Source organism: Heterodontus francisci, chromosome 5, assembly GCF_036365525.1.
Source record: "Heterodontus francisci isolate sHetFra1 chromosome 5, sHetFra1.hap1, whole genome shotgun sequence".
Classification (NCBI taxonomy): Eukaryota; Metazoa; Chordata; class Chondrichthyes; order Heterodontiformes; family Heterodontidae; genus Heterodontus; species Heterodontus francisci.
The window spans coordinates 61,177,377-61,197,711 of record NC_090375.1 but is presented as its reverse complement, the minus strand read 5'-3'; the positions used below and the strand labels follow the sequence as shown (position 1 = coordinate 61,197,711).

At 43.2% G+C, this 20,335-nt stretch overlaps 1 protein-coding gene across 2 annotated transcripts in view; it reads right to left on the bottom strand.

Annotated features, from left to right (window-relative positions):
* The window catches only part of smarcc1a (SWI/SNF related, matrix associated, actin dependent regulator of chromatin, subfamily c, member 1a), a 305,946-nt gene that overhangs the window by 198,453 nt on the left and 87,158 nt on the right, over positions 1-20,335 (bottom strand). For both annotated transcript variants that reach the window (XM_068031537.1, XM_068031536.1), the window contains exons 10-11: positions 12,255-12,379; positions 6,032-6,156 (exon numbers count right to left, since the gene is read on the bottom strand). In XM_068031537.1, coding sequence (XP_067887638.1) covers positions 6,032-6,156; positions 12,255-12,379 — 250 coding nt within the window. The remainder of the gene's footprint in view (positions 1-6,031; positions 6,157-12,254; positions 12,380-20,335) is intronic.

The window sequence follows — 20,335 nt, the reverse complement described above, 5'->3', positions numbered from 1 at the left end:
CAGGCCATTAAAAACATACCTAACCTGATCAAATTTGAAGGTTGTGTGTTTTAAGTAGCTGTTAAATTAAACAACAAATGGTACAAATTAATTCAAAAACATCCTCTACTTCGTTCTGCTCCAAAAAACTTGGCTCAGTTCAAGAATATTAGAATATTACAGCAGATTGGGTAATAATTTGGCCCACTGTACCAATAGCAATTTCTAATCGCAACTCGGTTCTCTCCTCATAGCCCTGTACCTTCAAACATTTATCTAATTTCCCTTTCAAGAACACAATGTATTCTGCCTCAACAACCCCATAGCAGAGCATTATCTGCACCAATAATCTTAGAAAAAACCTTTTGCCGCCACCTTAAGTCATAATTTTAAATTCACAATCCTCACCACTGACTCCCCAACAGATAAAAGTCTTAAACTTTTCACTCTCAAGCCCTTCAGTTCTTTTTTTAAAAAAAACCTCAACCCCTCTTCACATTTTCAGACAACAATTGAAAGGAGGGAAGAATTGGATTGTGTGGAGTGAGTATGGGTATGTTCTCAACCTCTAATTGGCAGCTGCACCTAAGCCACATAGCCCCACACTGAGGAATGCCCTCCACCACTTTGCCTCTGAAATACCCTGGAACTTTGAGATTATGGGCGCAACATTAATCATAACGCTGCTGTTGGATCTGGATGCAGGTTTTGGATTAACTTTCTATTTCCTTTAAGTATCTCCTATACCAGTGAGGGCCTCTCTCAGATCTCTTGCTTAAACTAAAGCCACAGCTTGTCAAATCATTCTGTTTAGCTCTTGTTTCACAGCATGAAATCAGTTCTGCAGGTCTGTTCAATAACACAGCTCTCAGAAATGGTGCCATGACCAAGACATTGTTACTGTATCTAGCGTTGCAGGTACAACTTGACCAAGACAGATTCTGGGGTTTTAAACTTTTATTACTGATACACACGCATCCCAAAAAAAAACTAGCTTGAATCTCAGTATTTCCTCTCCTTCACCAAGTTCTTCGAAAAACTCCAGACAACCTATAATATTGCTCCAATGACACCTTCGACGGACCATGATGATAGTAGCTAAAACTGGTTGGTGCAGTGGGGTTGACATACCTGGGGCTGCTTGAAGTCATCAGTTTAGAGTGCATTCTGTTTTATATCCACCTGCACTATATGCAAACTCTGGTTGTGTGGGGAATGAGGGGACACACAGAGAGAAGTTACAGTTGCCTGAGTGAAACACATTTGCCAGAGTAAAGTTGGAAATTTGGCACACATGGGAATTCAGTGCAGAGGGAGAAAGAGGGGCTCCTTTTCCGATGTTTTTCAGCCTCCAGCAGCTGGTACGCCATCTTCCCTTGACCCCAAGGTAGATGAGTGCAACTTTCCATTACTTCAGCTTGAATTAAACACTAATTGACTAATTAAGAAATAAGGTTGTACAGAGATAGCAGGGCAGGTGCTGTGCTACAATTGCAGCATGTGGGAATTTGTGGAATGCACTGCAAGCCTGGACAACCATGTCTGCAGTAAGTGTATGCAGATTGCAAGACTTCAGCTCACAATTGCTGATCTGGAGACTGAGTTGCAGATATTGTGGAGCATCAGGGAGGGGGATGAGTTACTTGGACACTGTTCCAGGAGGCAGTCACACCCCTTAGAGTAGGGAGAGCATTAGAGATGGCCAATGGTCAGGGACAGGAGGGCGTGACTGTGAGAAAGGCAAGTAGGGAGAATCAGCATGTAGTGATGGAGCAGCCTCAGCCTCCTGACCTTTTCCGACAGGTACGAGGTCCTTGCTACCTGCGTGGATGAAGAGAACGACGGCAAGGTGGATGAACAGACTGACCATGGCACCATTATGTGGCAGTGATAGGAGAAGGTATAGTAAGGGGGATACTGTTCTCTGTAGCCACGAACAGGAGCTCTGACAGCTGTGTTGCCTGCCATGGTTAAGGACATTTCCTCGCGGCGGGAGAGGAACCTGGAGTGGGAAGAGGAGGATCCAGTTGTTGTGGTCCATGTGGGAACCAATGACATTGGTAGAAGCAGAAATGATGTTCTGCTTGGAGAATTTGAGGCGTTAGGGTCCAAACTAAAACAGGACAAAGGTAATCATCTCCGGATTGTTACCTGAACTACACGCAAATTGGCACAGGGTCAAGCAGATTAGAGAACTGAACTCGTGGCTCAAAGAGTGGTGTGGGAAGAAGGGGGTTTTGATTCTTGGGGCACTGGCATCGTTAATCATGCAAGAGGGAGCTATCTGTTGGAATGGGTTTCACTTGAACTGGGCTGGAACCTGTGTCCTGGACAATCGCACAAATAGGGCTGTGGACAGGGCTTTAAACTAACGTGGAGGGAAGGAAGGGGGTTTGGGTTTGGGTAAAGGGAAGCTTAGCAATCCAGAGAGGGGTCAGGACATCAGAGCAGGATAGTTATGTGGTTAACTCCCAACAGAATGGGACTGGAAGGGACGGAGAGTTGAACAAAAATTGTACATCAGCAAATACGGTCACAGCAAGGAATAAAAAAGGTAAAAAAATGAAACTAAGGTTCCTTTATCTGAAAGCACGAAGCATCTGTAATAAGACAGATGAACTCGTGGAACAAATAGAGGTAAAAGATTTAGATCTAATTGCCATTACCAAGACACAGTTACAAGATCAAGGTTGGGAAATGAATATTCCAGGATACACAATATATTGGAGAGACAGTCCTGACAGTAAAATGATGGCATAAGGACATTAAAAAGGGATCTGGCCTCAAAAGATCATGAAGTAGAATCAGTTTGGGTGGAAATTAGGATAGCAGGAGTCAGAACACACTGGTGGGCATAGTTTACAGGCCCAATAGTTTTATGATTGGACAGAACTTTAAATAGGAAATAACTGGAGCATGTAAAAAAAGGTTATGGATTAATTGTGGGAGATTTTAATCTGCATATCGGCTGGGACAATAAAATTGTCAACATTGGTCTAGAAGATGAGATTGTAAAATGCTTTTGGGACAGTTCCTTAGAACAATACGTTGCAAAACCAACTAGGCATAAAGATATCTTCGATCTCGTATTGTGTAATGAAGCAGGATTAATGAGCAATGTCATAGTAAAGGATCCACTGGGAAGTAGTGATCATAATACCATTGAATTAATATTAAGTTTGAAAGTGACACATTTCATTAAAAAAATCTTAAAGCCAATTACGAAGGTGAGAGGAGAACTGGCTAAGGTTAATTGGGTAAATAGACTAAAACGTATGGCAGTAAATGAACAGTGGGAAACATTTAAAGAAACAATTCAGAGGTTTCAACAGAAGTGCATTCCATTCAAAACCAAAAACTCTAAGACACACCCATCCATGGCTCACTCAGTAAGTTAAGGAGAGTATTAAAAGAACAGGCTCACAATGTAGCAAAAGAATAGTAGCAAGTGTCAGGATTGGGACTGTTTTAGAAACCAAAGGGCCACCAAAAAGTCAATAAAGGGAAAAATAGAATAAATTAAAATATAAAAACGGATTGTAAAAGCTTTTATAAGTACATAAAAAGGAAGAGAATAGCTAACGCAGACGTTGGTCCCTTACAGGCAGCGACAGGAGAAATCATCATGGGGAATGAGGAAATGGCAGAGGCATTGAATAAATATTTTGTGTCCGTCTTCACAGTAGAAGAGACAAGTTACATACCAGAAATAAGCAAAGAAAAAGTGAGGAAATTGAGATCGATAACAGCTGAGAAAAAGTATTGAAGAAACTTAAGGGACTAAAATCTGACAAGTCCCTGGGACGAGATGGCTTACATCCTAGGGTTCTGAAGGAGAAAGCTAGAGATAGTGGATGTGCTGGCTCTGATTTTCCAGAATTCCTTAGATTCAGCAATGGTCCCATCAGATTGGAAGTTGGCAAATGTTACGCCGTTTTTCAAGAAAGGAGGGAGAGAGAAAACAGGGAGCTATAGGCCAGTTAGCCGATCAGTCATTGGGAAGATGCTGGAAACTATTAACATTGCACTTGGAAAAGCATATTATTAGAACAAGGCAGCATGGTTTTATTCAAAGGAGATCCTGTTTGACAAATTTATTAGAATCTTTTGAAGATGTAGCTGGTTGGGTAGATAAAGGGGAACCAGTAGATGTACTGTACATGGATTTTCAAAAGGCATTTGATAAGGTGCCACATGAGACATTAATAGACAAATAAGGGGTCATGTGTTGGGGGTAATATATTAGCGTGGAGAGAGGATTGGTTAACAGACAGGAAGCAGAGAGTGGGCATAAATGGGGCACTTTCACGTTGGCAGGCCGCAAATAGTGGGGTCTCGCAAGGATCAGTGCTGGGGCCTCAGCTTTTTACACTCTATATAAAATGACCTGGAAGAAGAGAAAGAGAGTAATGTATCTAAGTTTGCTGATGATAAAGCTCGGTGGAACGTTAAGCTGCAGGGAGGACGTAGAGAGGCTGCAAAGAGAGGGCAACAAGATGGCAAATGCAGTATGTCAGGCAGTGTGAAGTTGTTCACTTTAGTCATAAAAAATAGAAAAGCAGAATTTATTTTTTTAAAAAGGTGTGAAACTGATAAATGTTGATGTTCGGAGAGACTTGGGTGTACTCGGTGAAAGAACACACAAAGTTAACATGCAAGTGCAGCAGGCTATTAGGAAGGCAAATGGCATGTTGGCCTTTATTGCAAGGGGATTGGAGCACAGGAATAAAGTTGTCTTAATAAAATTGTACTAGTCTTTGGTGAGACCACACCTGGAATACTGTGTGCAGTTTTGTTATCCACATTGAATAACAGGGTAGAAGCTGAGAGATTGTTCCCACTGGTCAGGGAATCTGGAACACAGGGACACAGTCACAGGATAAGGGGCCAATCATTCAGGACTGAGTGCAGTAATTTCTCATCTCAAAGGGTTGTGAATCTTCAAAATTCTCTACCCCCGAGGGTTGTGGATGCTCCATCATTGAACACATTTAATGCTGGGATAGATTGATTTTTGGTCTCACAGGGAATAAAGGGTTATGGGGAGCAGGCAGGAAAGTGAAACTGAGGCCAAGATCAGCCATGATCGTGTTGAACGGCAGAGCAGGCTCGATGGGCCATCTGGTCTACTTCTGCTCCTATTTCTTGTGTGCAATGGAAATGACAACACTACTGTCACTCAAACATATTATGAATTTTGTTGGTTCATAAAAACCTAGCAAGTTCCTAACCTTCATGAGCAAAAAGAAATTCGACATTATGCTGCGGAAGTACCAATGAATGCAGAACAAGGCCCAATGACCTGCACTGACGTTTGTTTTTCTCTTTCCATAGTTGCAAGGAAGCATCATCACCTCAACTGCAAGTGCACACTACTGAGTGTGCACCTCATTAAGAGGTGTGAGGCTGTTAGAATACTTCCACGTAATAAAGTCAAAAGAAATTTGCAAGTAAAAACATGGCTTTTTTTGCACATTAGGCTACACAGGAATGATTCACTGCACTAAGTGTTGCTTTCATAAAGTCAACTGCATCATTCATGAAAACCAATTTCACACAAGCTTATATTTTGCTCTTTCTGCTACAGACCAGGTACAGAGAAGTGGGGCCCAGAATGCTCACAAACTTTCTGCACAGATATCCATTTTTGTGTGATTCTCATCTTTGAAGCGCTGGAAAATTCTGGAGAACAAACATAAAATTGGCAATTTTTTCCAAACTATCTAATGGACTTGGAAGGACAAGGATTTGGAATTTCAGCCAGAGATCTTTGTCTTCAACCAACACTGTATCCCTCTGCCCTCACATCGAAGTAGTAGAAGGGGTTAAAACCACTGATGCCAAGTTAAGTGATTGAAAGGCAGTGTGGCAGAAGGTAACCACCCCAAGAGCCAACAGTAGATAATTTGAGAATGAAAAAAACCCATACATGTTGGTGTTGGGATCAACACCATAAAAATCTTTTGACACATTAAACAACACTAATAACACACATTTACTACTTACCAAGAGCCATTAACAGAACAAGGAAGGAAAGAGTCTTGTTCCTTACCATTTTTAGGTAAAATAACTTCCTCTACATTGGGTACTGGAGTGGGATCTTCCATGTCTTTGGTCAGGTCTTCCTGCTCCTCTTCATCTCTTTGCCCTCTCCTCTTCAGGTATGGTGTGGGCTGCCTAAACGCAACAGAAACTTACCAAAGCTCACAACAACATTGCTGTGTATTCGTAAAGTGACAAACACATTAAGCTTGATTGTCGAGGTGAGGTACCTATGTTTTTCACTTTCGCACTATACATTCCACTGAAAATAATGAACTTTAATTTGCTTCATCTGGGCTCAAAACTATTACAGTTTTAAAACTGTTAGAACAAAATTGAACATCCTCACCATCAGTAAAAAAAAACTAAAAATGATGGCTACATTCTTGCAAACTCCAATTCAAAAAGTATCAGTCACCGAGGCAAAAATCAGGGCAGAAAGACATCACCTCCCTAGATTAAATTACAGCTGATCATTTAACCAAGGGGTAATGAAAACAACTGCATTTGTATCGCACCCCTGGGGGCATAACAGTGGCGCAGTGGTTAGCACCACAGCCTCAGAGCTCCAGCAACCCAGGTGCGATTCTGGGTACTGCCTGTGGGGAGTTTGCAAGTTCTCTGTTTCTTGGGTTTCCTCCCACAGCTGAAGACTTGCAGGTTAATAGGTAAATTGGCTATTGTAAATTGCCCCGAATGTAGGTAGGGGAATGGTGGGGATGTGGTAGGGAATATGGGATTAATGTAGGAATAGCATAGGTTGTTGGTCGGCACAGACTTGGTGGGCCAAAGGGCCTGTTTCAGTGCTGTATGACTCTCTATGACCTTAAACGTAATAACGCATCCTATGGCAGAATTGATGTGTCAGTTGTCAACATTGACAGGGATGGTGACTGCAAGTCTGCTATAAAACATCAAGAATAGTCACACAGTCGAGGTTTACAGCAGAGATCATCATTCGGTCCATCTGGTCTATAAACATCTCTGGACTGCAGCAACTGAAAATTAGTTGGACTGCTCAGTTCCTTCCCCAATCTTCACCTGCTTCAAATACACATCCAATTTTTCCTTAAAATATGCAATCACCTCTACTTCAATCACTTCCTGCTGCAAAGCATTCTCCAACAAACCTCCAGAGAGAACAATTTCTCCTTATTTAGTTCTTCGGTCTCTTCAATTTTTAAACCCATGAAGGTACAAAATAAATGCAAGTTGTTGTTAACTTCCCAACATATCAAAAGGGACTGATTTTTAAAAATTCTTTTGAAGGACTCAGGGGAAAGTTTTAAAGGTTTTGGGCAGAAATGCAGGAGGGTTGAGGGGAAGAATTTTTTTTTTTATTAACGCAGCAAGTGGTAATTACTTCAAACTTGCTGCTTATGAGGGCGGTGGAAGCAGAGATGAATGATTTCAAAAGGAAATTGGATGGGCACTTGAGGGAAATAAAGTTAAGGCACTACAGGGATAGAGCCAGGGAATGGGACTGACTGGATTGCTCTGCAGAGGGCCTGCATGGACTTGATGGGCTGAATAGCCTCCTTCTGGGTCATACTGACTGAGACTCTTACAAATATCCTCTTGGCTTGCTTTGATCCAGTGGGACCAGTTCTAGTATCTCATGTCACTCCTCTAAACTACAGCTTCCCTTTCCTGGCATCATCCTGGTGAATCCATGTTGCAATCTCTCCATCCTTTATAAAATTGGAAGCACACAAAAGTGCACCAAGCGTAATAACTAATGCCTCACTAACGTTTTGTATAAATTCATTACCACTTAATTCCTGGACTCTATGACCTTATACATAAAACAAAAAATTCATTTCATGGCTTTATCTAACCACATTTAACTTCTACGTATTACGTAATCAAACCCTTACAGGTCTCTGTTCAGACACTCTTCAGAGCTTTGCCCTAAATCTAGACTTCCATTCAATGCTTTTTCCCCTCCCAAAATGTATTAACTCACACTTAAATTAAAATTTCACTTGCACCCCCCCCCACTCTCCTAACTTATCTTCTTGTCTTATACAGTCCTCCTCATGGTTTATCAAGCCTGACTTTTGCATCACCTGTGGTTAAAAATATAAGAAACAGGAGTAGACAATATGGCCCATCAAACCTGCTATGCCACTCAATATGATCATGGCTGATATTTGGCTTCAACCCCATTTTCCTGCCTGCTCCCCATACCCCTGGATTCCCTGCGACACCAAAAATCTGTCTATCCCAGCCTTAAATGTATTCAACGATGGAGCATTCACAACCCTCTGGGGTAGAGAATTCCAAAGATTCACAACCCTCTGAGTAAAGTAATTTCTCCTCATCTCAGTCCTAAATGATCAGCCCCTTATCCTGAGACTGTGCCCCCATGTTCTTGATTCACCAGCCAAGGCAAACAGGCTCAGTGTCTACCCTGTCAAGCCCCTTCAGATTTCCAGCATTTGGCTTTCATCTCTTCGGTATCTTGTATGTTTCAATGAGATCACCTCGCTTTCTTTTAAACTCCAGAGTATATAGGCCCAATTTACTCAACCTCTCATCATAGGAAAACCCTCTCATCCCAGGAACCAATCTCATGAACCTTCACTATACTGCCTTCAAGACAAGTATATCCTTCCTTGGATATGAACACCAAAACAGTGCACAGTACTATAGGAGTGGTCTCAGCAAAGCCTTGCACAATTGTAGCAAGACATCTTTATTCTTTTATTCCCATCCACTTACAATAAAGGCCAACATGCCATGTGCCTTCCTAATGGCTCTCTCCCTACACGCGAACTTTGTGTTTCTTGTCCACCCAAGTCCCTCTGAACATCAACAATTACAAGTTTCCGCCTTTTCAAAAAGATTATGCTTTTCTATTCTTACTACCCAAGTGAAAAACCTCACACTTCCCCATATTATACTCCATCTGCAACCTCGTTGCCCATTCACTTAACCTGTCTGTATCTCTCTGCATTCTCCTCAGCTTTGTATCACCAGCAAACAAAGATATATTACTCTGTCTCTTTGCCCAAGTCATTAATACAGATTGTGAATAGCTGAGGCCCTAGCACCGATCCTTACGGTACTCCACTAGTTACAGCCTGCCAACTTAAAAATGCCTCTTTTATCCTTACTCTTTGCTTCCTGTCTGTTAATCAATCCATGATCCACACTAGTATATTACCTCTAACTCCATGCACCCTTATCATGCCCATTAACCTTTTGTGTGGCACCTTAGCAAATGCTTTTGGAAATCCAAGTATACGATATCTACTGGTTCCCCTTTGTCGACCCTACTAGTTACATCCTCAAAAAACTCGAATAAATTTGTCAAACCATATGATTTAAGTGCATTGGTAAGACTTCCCCAATAGATTCTAGCACTTGTCTGACAACTGATGTAAGGCTGACTGGTCTGTAGCTGTTTGCTCTCTCCCTCCTTTCAGGAATAGCATTGTTATATTTGCTAACTTGCAATCCACTGGGACCATTCTAGAATCCAGGGAATTTTAAAATCATAATCCACTATCTCTGCAGCTACATTCTTTTAGAACTCTATCAAGTAGGCCATCACTTCCTAGGGATTTGGTGGATTTTAGTCCATGTTTCTCCAACACTTTTTCTCCGCTGACATTAATTACCTAAGTTCCGCACTCTTATTGGCCCCTAAGTTTCCCACTACTTCTGGTATGCATAGTGTGTCTTCCAGGAACATAGAAGCATAGGAAATAGGAGTAGGCCATTCAGCCCATCAAGCCTGCTCTGCCATTCAACTAGATCAAGTCATTTCTACCTCAGTCATTTTCATGCACTATCCCCATCTCCCTTGATATCTTTAATATCTATAAATCTATTATCTAGCAATTTATTAATCGCTATAACATACTCAATGACTGAGCTGCCACAGCCCATTGGGTAGAGAGTTTGAAAGATTCACCACCCTCTGAGTGAAGAAATTCCTCATCACAGTCCTAAATGGCTGGCCTCTTAATCTGAGACTGTGCCCCCTGGTTCTGGACCTACCCCAGCCAGGGGAAACATCCCTCCTGCATTTAACCTGTTGAGCCCATGAAGAATTTTGTATGCTTCAATGAGATTACCTCTCATTCTTCTAAACTCTAGAGAATACAGGCAGAGTCTTCTCAATCTCTGCTCACAGGGCAATCCCACCATCCCAGGGATCAGTCCAGTGAGCCTTTGTTGCACTCCCTCTATGGCAAATATATCTTTGCTGAGTAAGGAGAGCAAAACTGCACACAATACTCCAGCTGCAGTCTCACCAAGACTCTACAATTCCAACAAGCCTTCTTTACTCCTGTACTCAAATCCTCTTGTGATGAAGGCCAACATACTATTTGCCTTCCTAATTGCTTGCTGCACCTACATGTTAGCTTTCAATGACTAATGAACAAGTCCCTTTGGACATCAACACTTCCCAATCTGTCACCATTTAAGCAATATTCTGCATTTCTGTTTTTCCTACCAAAGTGGATAACTTCACATTTTTCCACATTATATTCCATCTGCCATGTTCTTGCCGACTCCCTTAACCTGTCTAAATCCCCTTGAAGTCCCTTTACATTCTCCTCACAACTCACATTCCCAGCCAGTTACGTCTCATCAGCAAACTTGAATATTACATTTGGACCCCAAATCCACATCATTGATAAGATTGTGAAGAGCTGGGAACCAAATACTGATCCTTGCAGTATTCCATTGGTCACAGCCTGTCAACCTGAGAATGACCCGTTCATTCCTACTTTGTTTTCTGTCCGTTAATCAATTCTCAATCCATGCCAGTATATTACACCCAATCCCATGTATTCGTATTTTGCTTTCTATCCTCGTGTAGAATTTTATTGAAAGCCTTCCGAAAATCCAAATACACCACATCCACTGGTTCCCCCTTATCCATTCTGCTAGTAACATCCTCAAAACACTCAACAGGTTCGTCAAACATGATTTCCCTTTCATAAATCCATGCTCGACTGTGAAGACAGGGACAAAATATTTGTTCAACATCTCTGCAATTGCCTCATTCCTCAATTTCTCCAGTCTCTGCCTCTAACGGACCTCAGCTACTTTCCTCCTTTTTATATACTTGTAAGAGCTCTTACAATCTGTTTTTATATTCCTGGTTAGTTTACTCTAATTTAAATGGAACATTCTGAACGGTTTCTGTAAATGCTTCCCACTGTTTATTTAACGTATCAACCTTAGCTAGCTCTCCCCTCATACCCAAGTAATGGATTTTGTTTAAGTTTAAGATTCTGGAGTAAGTCATTTTCAAACTTAATATGACATTCAACTGCATTAGGATCACTTTTTCCCCCCCCAATAGATCTTTTACTATGAGATTACCAATTAACCCAATCTTATTGCACAATACTAGATCTAAAATAGTGGCACCAACTAGGGATAAAGCTAAGTAGATGAATAACTGTCAAGTCAATTCTTCCAGTTGAACTAAAGGAGAAATGGTAGCTAGCTGCTAGGAAATTCTTGATGCATACTCATGCAGTAAAACATTGTCAACAGAATTGTTTGTGGAGGTCAAGTATAAAGCCCCAAATTCAGTCTCAACAGAAATTGCTGCCCCAGAGCAACCATATTATATAGGGGGCTCAAATCCTTCCACAACTCCCATTTACAGGGCATTCATCAATTCCCACCCTAAGCTCCTGTGTGCAATTTGAGCTTTTACACTAGTTTTTACACCATTCAAATTTATATACCACTGATATACAAAAGGAGGAGATGTGAAAACAAGGATTCGACTGAACCAATGTTGGAACAACTGCACCACTTGCCACAGAAGCTAAAACCATCTTAATTTAATACTACGACGAATGCGATAATTCTGTGATCCCAATGAGAAGACAAAGCTCGAAAGGTGCACAGGTCAGACACCTGGCTGCAATGCTGCAGGAGCCCTAATTCTCTGGCCAGTGCTCAGTGCCATCACCTCCAATATTTGTTCCAAAGTCAGAGCAACCTTCAATGAATAAAAGACTTCTAAAAAGAAAGCAAGTACCTGTGCAGGGCAGTAGCACAAATCTACAGCATTTATACTTCCTACACTAGTTTAGAAAAAATTATTTTTTTCTCCTGCAGCAGGAAAAAACTGCAATAGTAACAACCCAAACAACTAAATAGAGAAAAATATGCCCAATTTCCACTGCCAATTTAACTGTCTAACACAGCCAGATAGAGCTCATCAACTGGTGCACAAGAGCAGCTTTGTTTACCCTTTCTTTCCACTCTTCTTCCTGGATTCAGCTGGCGTGGATATTGGTGAAGGGGAACGGGAATGCTTCCTCTTCTTGGCTGCAGCTGTCGATTTTCTGTCCTTTCTATCTGGCGTACGTGAGGCCTGGTTGAAATAGACTTGTAAGTGTTTGACATACTGACCACACAGCAATATGAACAAAGAGTCAGAAATAAACAGGTTTGTCAGCAAAAGCCAGGTGCGATGGTTTCAAGTTTCAAATATCACACAACTTTCTCCCAAAAACCTGTACGTCATTTTAATTTAATGGATCATGAAAAATAATGCACAATCTCATCGAGCAGGCAAAATGACAGAAAACAAAGAAAATTCTTGAATTGCATTAGGTCATGCAGCAGCTCTGGGAACTAAATATGACTCGTTAACTTTTCATGCCAGACTGTCTTTTCTTTCCAGGTACTTGATTTGATTTTACTTAAAATTTGCTGTGATCTAGTATGGCAGTGTTGTGATTATATTACTGGCACGGTTAATTCAGAGGCCTTCACAAATAAAATCCTGAGAACTCGAGTTCAAATCATTGCTGTTTTGAGAATGATTTCTTTTTAGAAATTGGAAATAAAAACCAGAGTATCATTAAAAGTGATTATGAATTATAACCACGTTGGATTGTCATAAAACCCAAATGGTTCACGAATGAACTTCTGTGAAGGAAACCTTCCCCATATCCATCTGGCTGATAGGCACCTGCAGTACATCAACATGATTGAATTACAATTTCCCTCTGAAGCCGTTGGCAAACCACTCATTTGCATCAAACTGCTACAAATTCTTAAAAAGATCTTCCATCAGTAGAGAAAACTACAGGCAAGTAATAAAATCTGTCCTTGCCAGCAATGCCGACATACAGAGAATGAAGAACAAAACAGTTCATTTGGCTATTCTCCAGTCCTCTGGGACCTCACCTATAGCCAATGAGGATACAAAGATTTCTGTCAAGGCCCCAGCAATTTCTTCCCTTGCCTCCCTCAGTATTCTAGGGTAGATCCCATCAGGCCCTGGGGATTTATCTACCTTAATGCTTTGCAAGATGCCCAACACCTCCTCCTTTTTAATAACGACATTACCCAGACTATCTACACTCCCTTCCCAAGACTCATCATCCACCAAGTCCTTCTCTTTGGTGAATACTGATGCAAAGTACTCATTTAGCACCTCGCCCATTTCCTCTGGCTCCACACATAGATTCCCTTCTCTGTCCTTGAGTGGGCCAACCCTTTCCCTGGTTACTCTCTTGCTCTTTATTTGCGTATAAAGCGCCTTGGGATTCCCCTTAATCCTGTTTGCCAATGACTTTTCATGACCCCTTTTAGCCCTCCTGACTCCTTGCTTAAGTTCCCTCCTACTGTCTTGATATTCCTCAAGAGAATAGTCTGTTCCTAGCCTTCCAGCCCTTACGAATGCTTCCTTTTTCTTTTTGACTAGGCTCACAACATCCCGCATTATCCAAGGTTCCCGAAACTTGCCAAACTTATCCTTCTTCCTCACAGGAAGATGCTGGTCCTGGATACTAATCAGCTGACGTTTGAAAGACTCCCACGTCAGATGTGGATTTACCCTCAGCCGCCCCCGAATCTAAATTCTTCAGTTCCTGCCTAATATTGTTATAATTAGCCTTCCCCCAATTTAGCACCTTTACCCGAGGACTACTCTCATCCTTATCCACAAGTACCTTAAAACTTACGGAATTATGATCACTGTGCCCAAAATGTCCCCTACTGAAACTTCCACCACCTCATTCCCCAATACCAGGTCCAGTACGGCCCCATCCCTAGTTGGACTATCTACGTATTGTTTCAAGAAGCCCTCCTGAGTGCTCCTTACAAATTCTACCCCATCCAAGCCCCTAACACTAAGTGAGTCCCAGTCAATATTGGGGAAGTTAAAATCACCCACCACCACAACCCTGTTACCTTTACATCTTTCCAAAAAGTATTTATTTATTTTTTTATTTAGAGATCCAGCACTGAAACAGGCCCTTCGACGCACCGTGTCTGGGCCGACCAAGAACCACCCACTTATACTAACCCTACAATAATCCCCTATTCTCCTACCACCTACCTACACTAGGGGCGATTTATAATGGCCAATTTACCCATCACCTGCAAGTCTTTTGCGGTGGGAGGAAACTGGAGCACCCGGCGAAAACCCACACGGTCACAGGAAGAACTTGGGAACTCTGCACAGGCAGTACCCAGAATTGAACCCGGGTCCCTGGAGCTGTGAGGCTGCGGTGCTAATCACTACGCCACTGTGCCACCCTGTCAACATATCTGCTCCTCTACCTCCCGCTGGCTGTTGGGAGGCCTGTAGTAAACTCCCAACATCGTGACTGCACCCTTCCTATTCCTGAGCTCCACCCATATTGCCTCGCTGCATGAACCCTCCGAGGTGTCCTCCCACAGTGCAGCCGTGATACTCTCCTTAACAAGTAATGCAACTCCCCCACCCCTTTTACACCCACTCCAACCCACATGAAGCTTCTAAAGCCCGGAACATTTAGCTGCCAATCCTGTCCTTCCCTCAACCAAGTCTCGAATAGCAACAACATCATAGTTCCAAGTACTAATTCAAGCTCTAAGTTAATCTGCCTTACCGGTTATACTTCTCGCATTGAAACAAATGCACTTCAGACCACCAGTCCCGCTGTGCTCAGCAACATCTCCCTGCCTGCTCTTCCTCCTCGTCTTACTGGCCTTATTTACTAGTTCCCCCGCTGTCCTACTGCTCTAGTTCCCACCCCCCGCCACACTAGTTTAAACCCTCCCGAGTGACACTAACAAACCTTGCAGCCAGGATATTTGTGCCCCTCCAGTTTAGATGCAACCCATCCTTCTTGTACAGATCCCACCTGTCCCTGAAGAGATCCCAATGATCCAGATATCTGAAACCCTCCCTCCTACACCAGCTGTTCAGCCATTTGTTTAGCTGCACTATCTTCCTACTTCTAACCTCACTGGCACATGGCACAGGGAGTAATCCCAAGGTTACAACCCTAGAGGTCCTGTCTTTTAACTGTCCACCTAACTCCCTAAACTCCCCTGTTCCTGTGCTGTTTTGTTCATTTAGGCTACAGTAACCTCCTGCCCCCAATCTGATATAACTCTTCTGATGTTAATCTGAAGATGGCTTCTGAGCTAGAGTGGTGACGGGGAACTGCACAGGTGTAAACCAAGTCAATAATACAGGTCGAAATCTGTGTATCAACTCAACTGTAACAATTCATTTTGACTTCCAAGTTTCACATCTCCAAACTATGCAGCAGGCGTGACAGGCACCAGCATGACACGAACGCAGCTGTATTCCACAAATGGAAATTGGGGCCATCAGGATGGATGGTGGATATGGAGCAAAGGCAGCACCCTGGTTTAATGACACCTCGCTGGAATTACTGCTGGTTGCAGTCAAGAGGAGGGAGGGACATATATTTTTTTTTAAACCAACAAGGGGAGGCCTTTCTGGCCTCACCACAGCATGGTTGAAGGCAGCTGAGGTGAGCAGCAGGAGTATTGTGCCCAGGTCTTGAAAGCAATGCAGGAAGCAATTCAACAACCAGCTCAGGGGAGTGTTTGCGGATTCAATTACTTACTGTGCTTTCAGCCCCTCCCCACCCCCACTCTGGTCTGACTAAGTATTCTTGATCACGTTACTTGTCACCCGACTCAACTTTCAGCAGCAACCAGCCTTCACTTCCTGTGCACTTCATCACCTCCCTGTTTATCTATCCACTGTTGACACTCAGGCCAATCGTTAGTGATGCAGGTGTCTCAAATCATCTTCACCAAACGCATTTCATCCATCAGGTGAAAACCTCAGTCACCAACAGATCTGTTCTTTCACCTCTTATAGAACCATAACAAGTTTAAGGCACAGAAAGAAGACACTTGGCCCATCATGTCTGTGCCGGCCAAAAAACGGAAAGACAGCAAAACGCAAAAGAGGGGGACAGGATTGGAGGTGAGCTACCACAAGTAGCTCAGCTCAGATGCAGAAGATGCCCTGGAGCTGAATGACACCAAGTATTTCTGACACAGATGCTGACTTGATTTCATCAATGACAAATAAGAAAAGTGAGTATAGGGTTGGTCAAGATTGCAATTTTGCCAGGACTAAACCTTTTGCCTGTCTGAGCCTTCACATACAGCAAAAAAAGCAGGGTATGCATGAGGAAGATGCTCAAAGGACCTCATTCTTTCTAAGAAGTGAAGAGTCATGAATCAGTGCAGACAGTTGCATTGCAGTGGTCCACTTGGACAGACAGTAGTTCGGTTTTCATCAGGTGATTCACACCTCACAAGTGAACACAAGCAGACATGGTGTTAAGGACTGCATTGGGGTACAGTCCTCTGCAAGTTCTGCGCAATTGGACACCAATGCTAAACCCCAGGGGCTAGACTGAGAAGGAGAATGCCAGAAGTACATGAGCAACTTTGCTAGGTCCCGAAAGACATGCCACACAGTTGAGAGGATGGAGAAGGTGAACGGGATTGCTAATGGATTGGTGGTGCAGGGAGTTGAGAGCAAGAGCGAGAGGGAATGGCAAGAAAGGCCAGCTCCATGGAGCTTCAAACAAAGCTGCCAAGTGAGTACATACAGGCCCTGACCACAGTTGTGTAGACCTGGAATGCCAATGTCTGTCAGCTTAAAACAAAAAGGACAACAGCTACCTTAGCTGTGGTCTTACAACATATCACTGATCTTCAGCCATGTGGTTCAAAGTACATTGGTAGGACAGATATGCCAATCATTCAGGAGAGGGATGATTGTTCAAGGGGACATACAAGTGGGTACTCCAATCAAAAGCACTCCCACTTCTCACCCAATGTCCCCTTCTCTCCCCCTCACTCACACCAATTCCACGATCACCACCAGACCCATTTCCATGCCCCAGCCAGTACCCACCAGGTTGCCTTGTCTCCCGATGGCAGAAGCTGGTCAAACGATCTTAGGTGGGGCCCTCAATGGCTTCAAAACCCAGAAGGCATAGGCCAAAAGTAACTCAGCAGTTAAGGTAGGGACCTGAGCAGCCTGCCTCTACTGAAGCCACACACAAAACACAGCACGTTAAAGCAGAAGGAAATATAAAATGAAGAAATTGTAATTCACCAAGGCTACGTACATGGATGATAAAAATTTGTTATCTTTGAAAAAAATATTTCTTGATTCACACTACTTCCACATCATCTTCATTGTTGTGTCCAAAGGACAAACTCACCCCTTGAATTGCTTTTAGGATGACATTAATGCATGATATGACCCTTGAAGAGCTACTAGTCCAAAGGAAGGGGGTGGTGCTAGCAACACACCCAGGATTTCATGCTGTACTTCACACTAGGTGAATCTTGACAATATTAGGGCACCCATGTAAGCAGCTGGTCTGACAATGGGTGCCCCAAATTCATTCTCCTCCTCCACCTGCAACTATCCATTTTTGGGCTATGTCATGCAGGATGCAGCACATCATTCTGGAAATCCTGGATGGCACCTCCGAACCTATCTCAGCTCCTGAAGCTCAAACGGCTTGCTCAATGAAGTACCTGGTGGACATGTGGCCCTCATTGTATTGCTCCTGCATCCCAGTTCTCAATTTTTTTCTGATTCGTTCATGGGACGTGGGTGTTACTGGTTAGGTCAGCACTTACTGCCCACCCCGAATTGCCCTCGAGAAGGTGTTGGTGAGCTGCCTTCTTGCACTGCTGCATTCCATGTGGGGTAGGTATACCAACAGTGCTGTTAGGAAGGGAGCTCCAGGATTTTGAGCCAGCGACAATGAAGGAAAGGCAAAAAAGTTCCAAATCAGGATGATGTGTGGCTTGGAGGGAAACTTGCAGGTGGTGGCGTTCCCATGCATCTGTTGCATTGTCCTTCTAGGTGGTAGACGTCATGGGTTTGGAAGGTTCTGTCTAAAGAGCCTTGGTGCTGAGGAAAGATGGTTCATCTGGGGAGTGCAGCCAGAGCCAAGGACATGGCACCACAGGTGATAGGAGGATACAAGGAAGACTGGAAGAGTGATAGTAATAGGAGATTCAATAGTCAGGCGAACAGACAGGTATTTCTGTTAACAAGGACGTGAATCCAGGATGGCGTGTTGCCTCCCTGGTGCCAGGATCAAGGATGTAACTGAACAGCTGCACAGCATTCTGAGGTGGTTTGAGGGGGGGGGGGGGGGGGGGAAAAAAGAGCAGAGAGGGTGAACAGCCAGCAGTCGTGGTCCACATGGCTATCAATGACATAGGTAGGAAGAGGGATGTGGTCCTGCAGAAAGACTTTAGTGAGCCAGGTACTAAAGTAGCAAGTAGGACCTCAAAAGTAGTAATCTCGGGATTACTCCTAGTACCACGTGCAGGTGAGTACAGAAATCAGGATAATGCAGATGTATGTGTGACTGAAAAGATGGCGCAGGAGGGAGGGCTTTAGATTCCTAGGACACTGGGACCAGTTCTGGAGAAGGTGGGACCTGCAAGGCCAGACGGTTTGTATCTGAACAGAGCTGGTACAAAATGTCTTTGCAGGGCGATTTTCTGGTGCTATTGGGGAGGCTTTAAACTAACTTCGCAGGGGTGTGGGAACCAGGAGGAAATATCAGAGTAACACCAAAGTGCACAGAATACAGGTAGAGATAGATAGCAGTACAGTAGGGAATAGTAAGTTATTAGGTGGGGTCAGAGTAAGGGAGAAAGTAATAAAAGCTGAATCAGGTTTAACGTGCACATATGTGAATAGACGGAGTGTTGCTGATAAGATTGGTGAGTTACAGGCCAAGATTGCCATGTGGAAATATGATGCATCTATAACAGAGACCTGGCTCAAAGAGGGACAGGACTGGGTGTTAAATATTCCTGGATACAAGCAGAGGAAAAAGGAAAATGGGGGAGGCGTGGCAGTATTAAGGAAATCATTGGTGTGCTGGAGAAAAACAATGTCCCTGATGGGTTGAGGACAGAATAAATTTCGCTTGAGCTGAGGAACCAAAAAGCTACATTGTTCAGTGTTGTCAAAAGGCCACCAACTTGTGGGAAGGATGTCGAGGAATAAATTTGTACGGAAATTACAGAAAGGTGTAAAAATTATAGGGTAGTGATAATGGTGGGGGGGTGGTTGCAGGCTTTAATTATCCAAACATAGACTGGTATTGTATTAGTGTAAAGGGCAATGAGGGGTAAGAGTTGCCAGAGTGCGTTCAGGAAAATTTTCCGGTCCAACCAGGTTGCTCTGCTGCACCTGCTTCTTGGGCTTCTTGGTGGACCAAGTGGATCAAATATCAGTCGGAGAGCATTTAGGGGACAGTGATCACTGCATCAAAAGGTTTAGGCTGAGTATGGAAAAGGTCAAAGAACAATCCATAGTCTGAATAATTAACTGGGGGAAAGCCAACTTCAATGGGTTAAGAATGGAGCTGGAACGAATAAATTAGAGTCAAAAGCTGGCAGGAAAAGCAGCATCAAAACAATGGGCTACTTTCAAAAACAACAGTCAAGGTAGGGTAAACAAATGCAGAGCTCTCTTGATGACAAAACAGATGGAGATTGAGATAAAGAAGAAAAAGTGTGCTTATGACAGATGCCAGGTCGAAATACGAGAGAGAACCAGGCTGAAATAAGAAGCAAAAAGAGAGAATGAAAAGAGGCTGGCAGTGAACATAAAAAGGGAATCCCAAAGTTTTCTATAGGCAAATAAATAGCAAAAGGGTGGTAAAAGGAGGAGTGGGGCCGATTAGGGACCGAAAACGAGATTTGCGTTTGGAGGCAGCTGAGGTATTAAATGAAAACTTTGCATCTGTCTTTACAAAGACATGGTGAAAGAGGAGGCAAGTCAGACACTAGGAGGGGTTTAAAAACTGATGAGGAGGTAATCTGTACTTGAAGGGGATAAGGCACCAGGACCGGATGAGATGCACCCAAGGATACGGAGAGAAATTACAGTGGAAATCGCGGAGGCACTGGCACTTTTTCAGTCATTAGACTCTGGGGTGGCGCCAGAGGACTGGAGAATTGCAAACATTACACCCTTGTTGAAAAAAGGGTGTAAAGATAAGCGCAG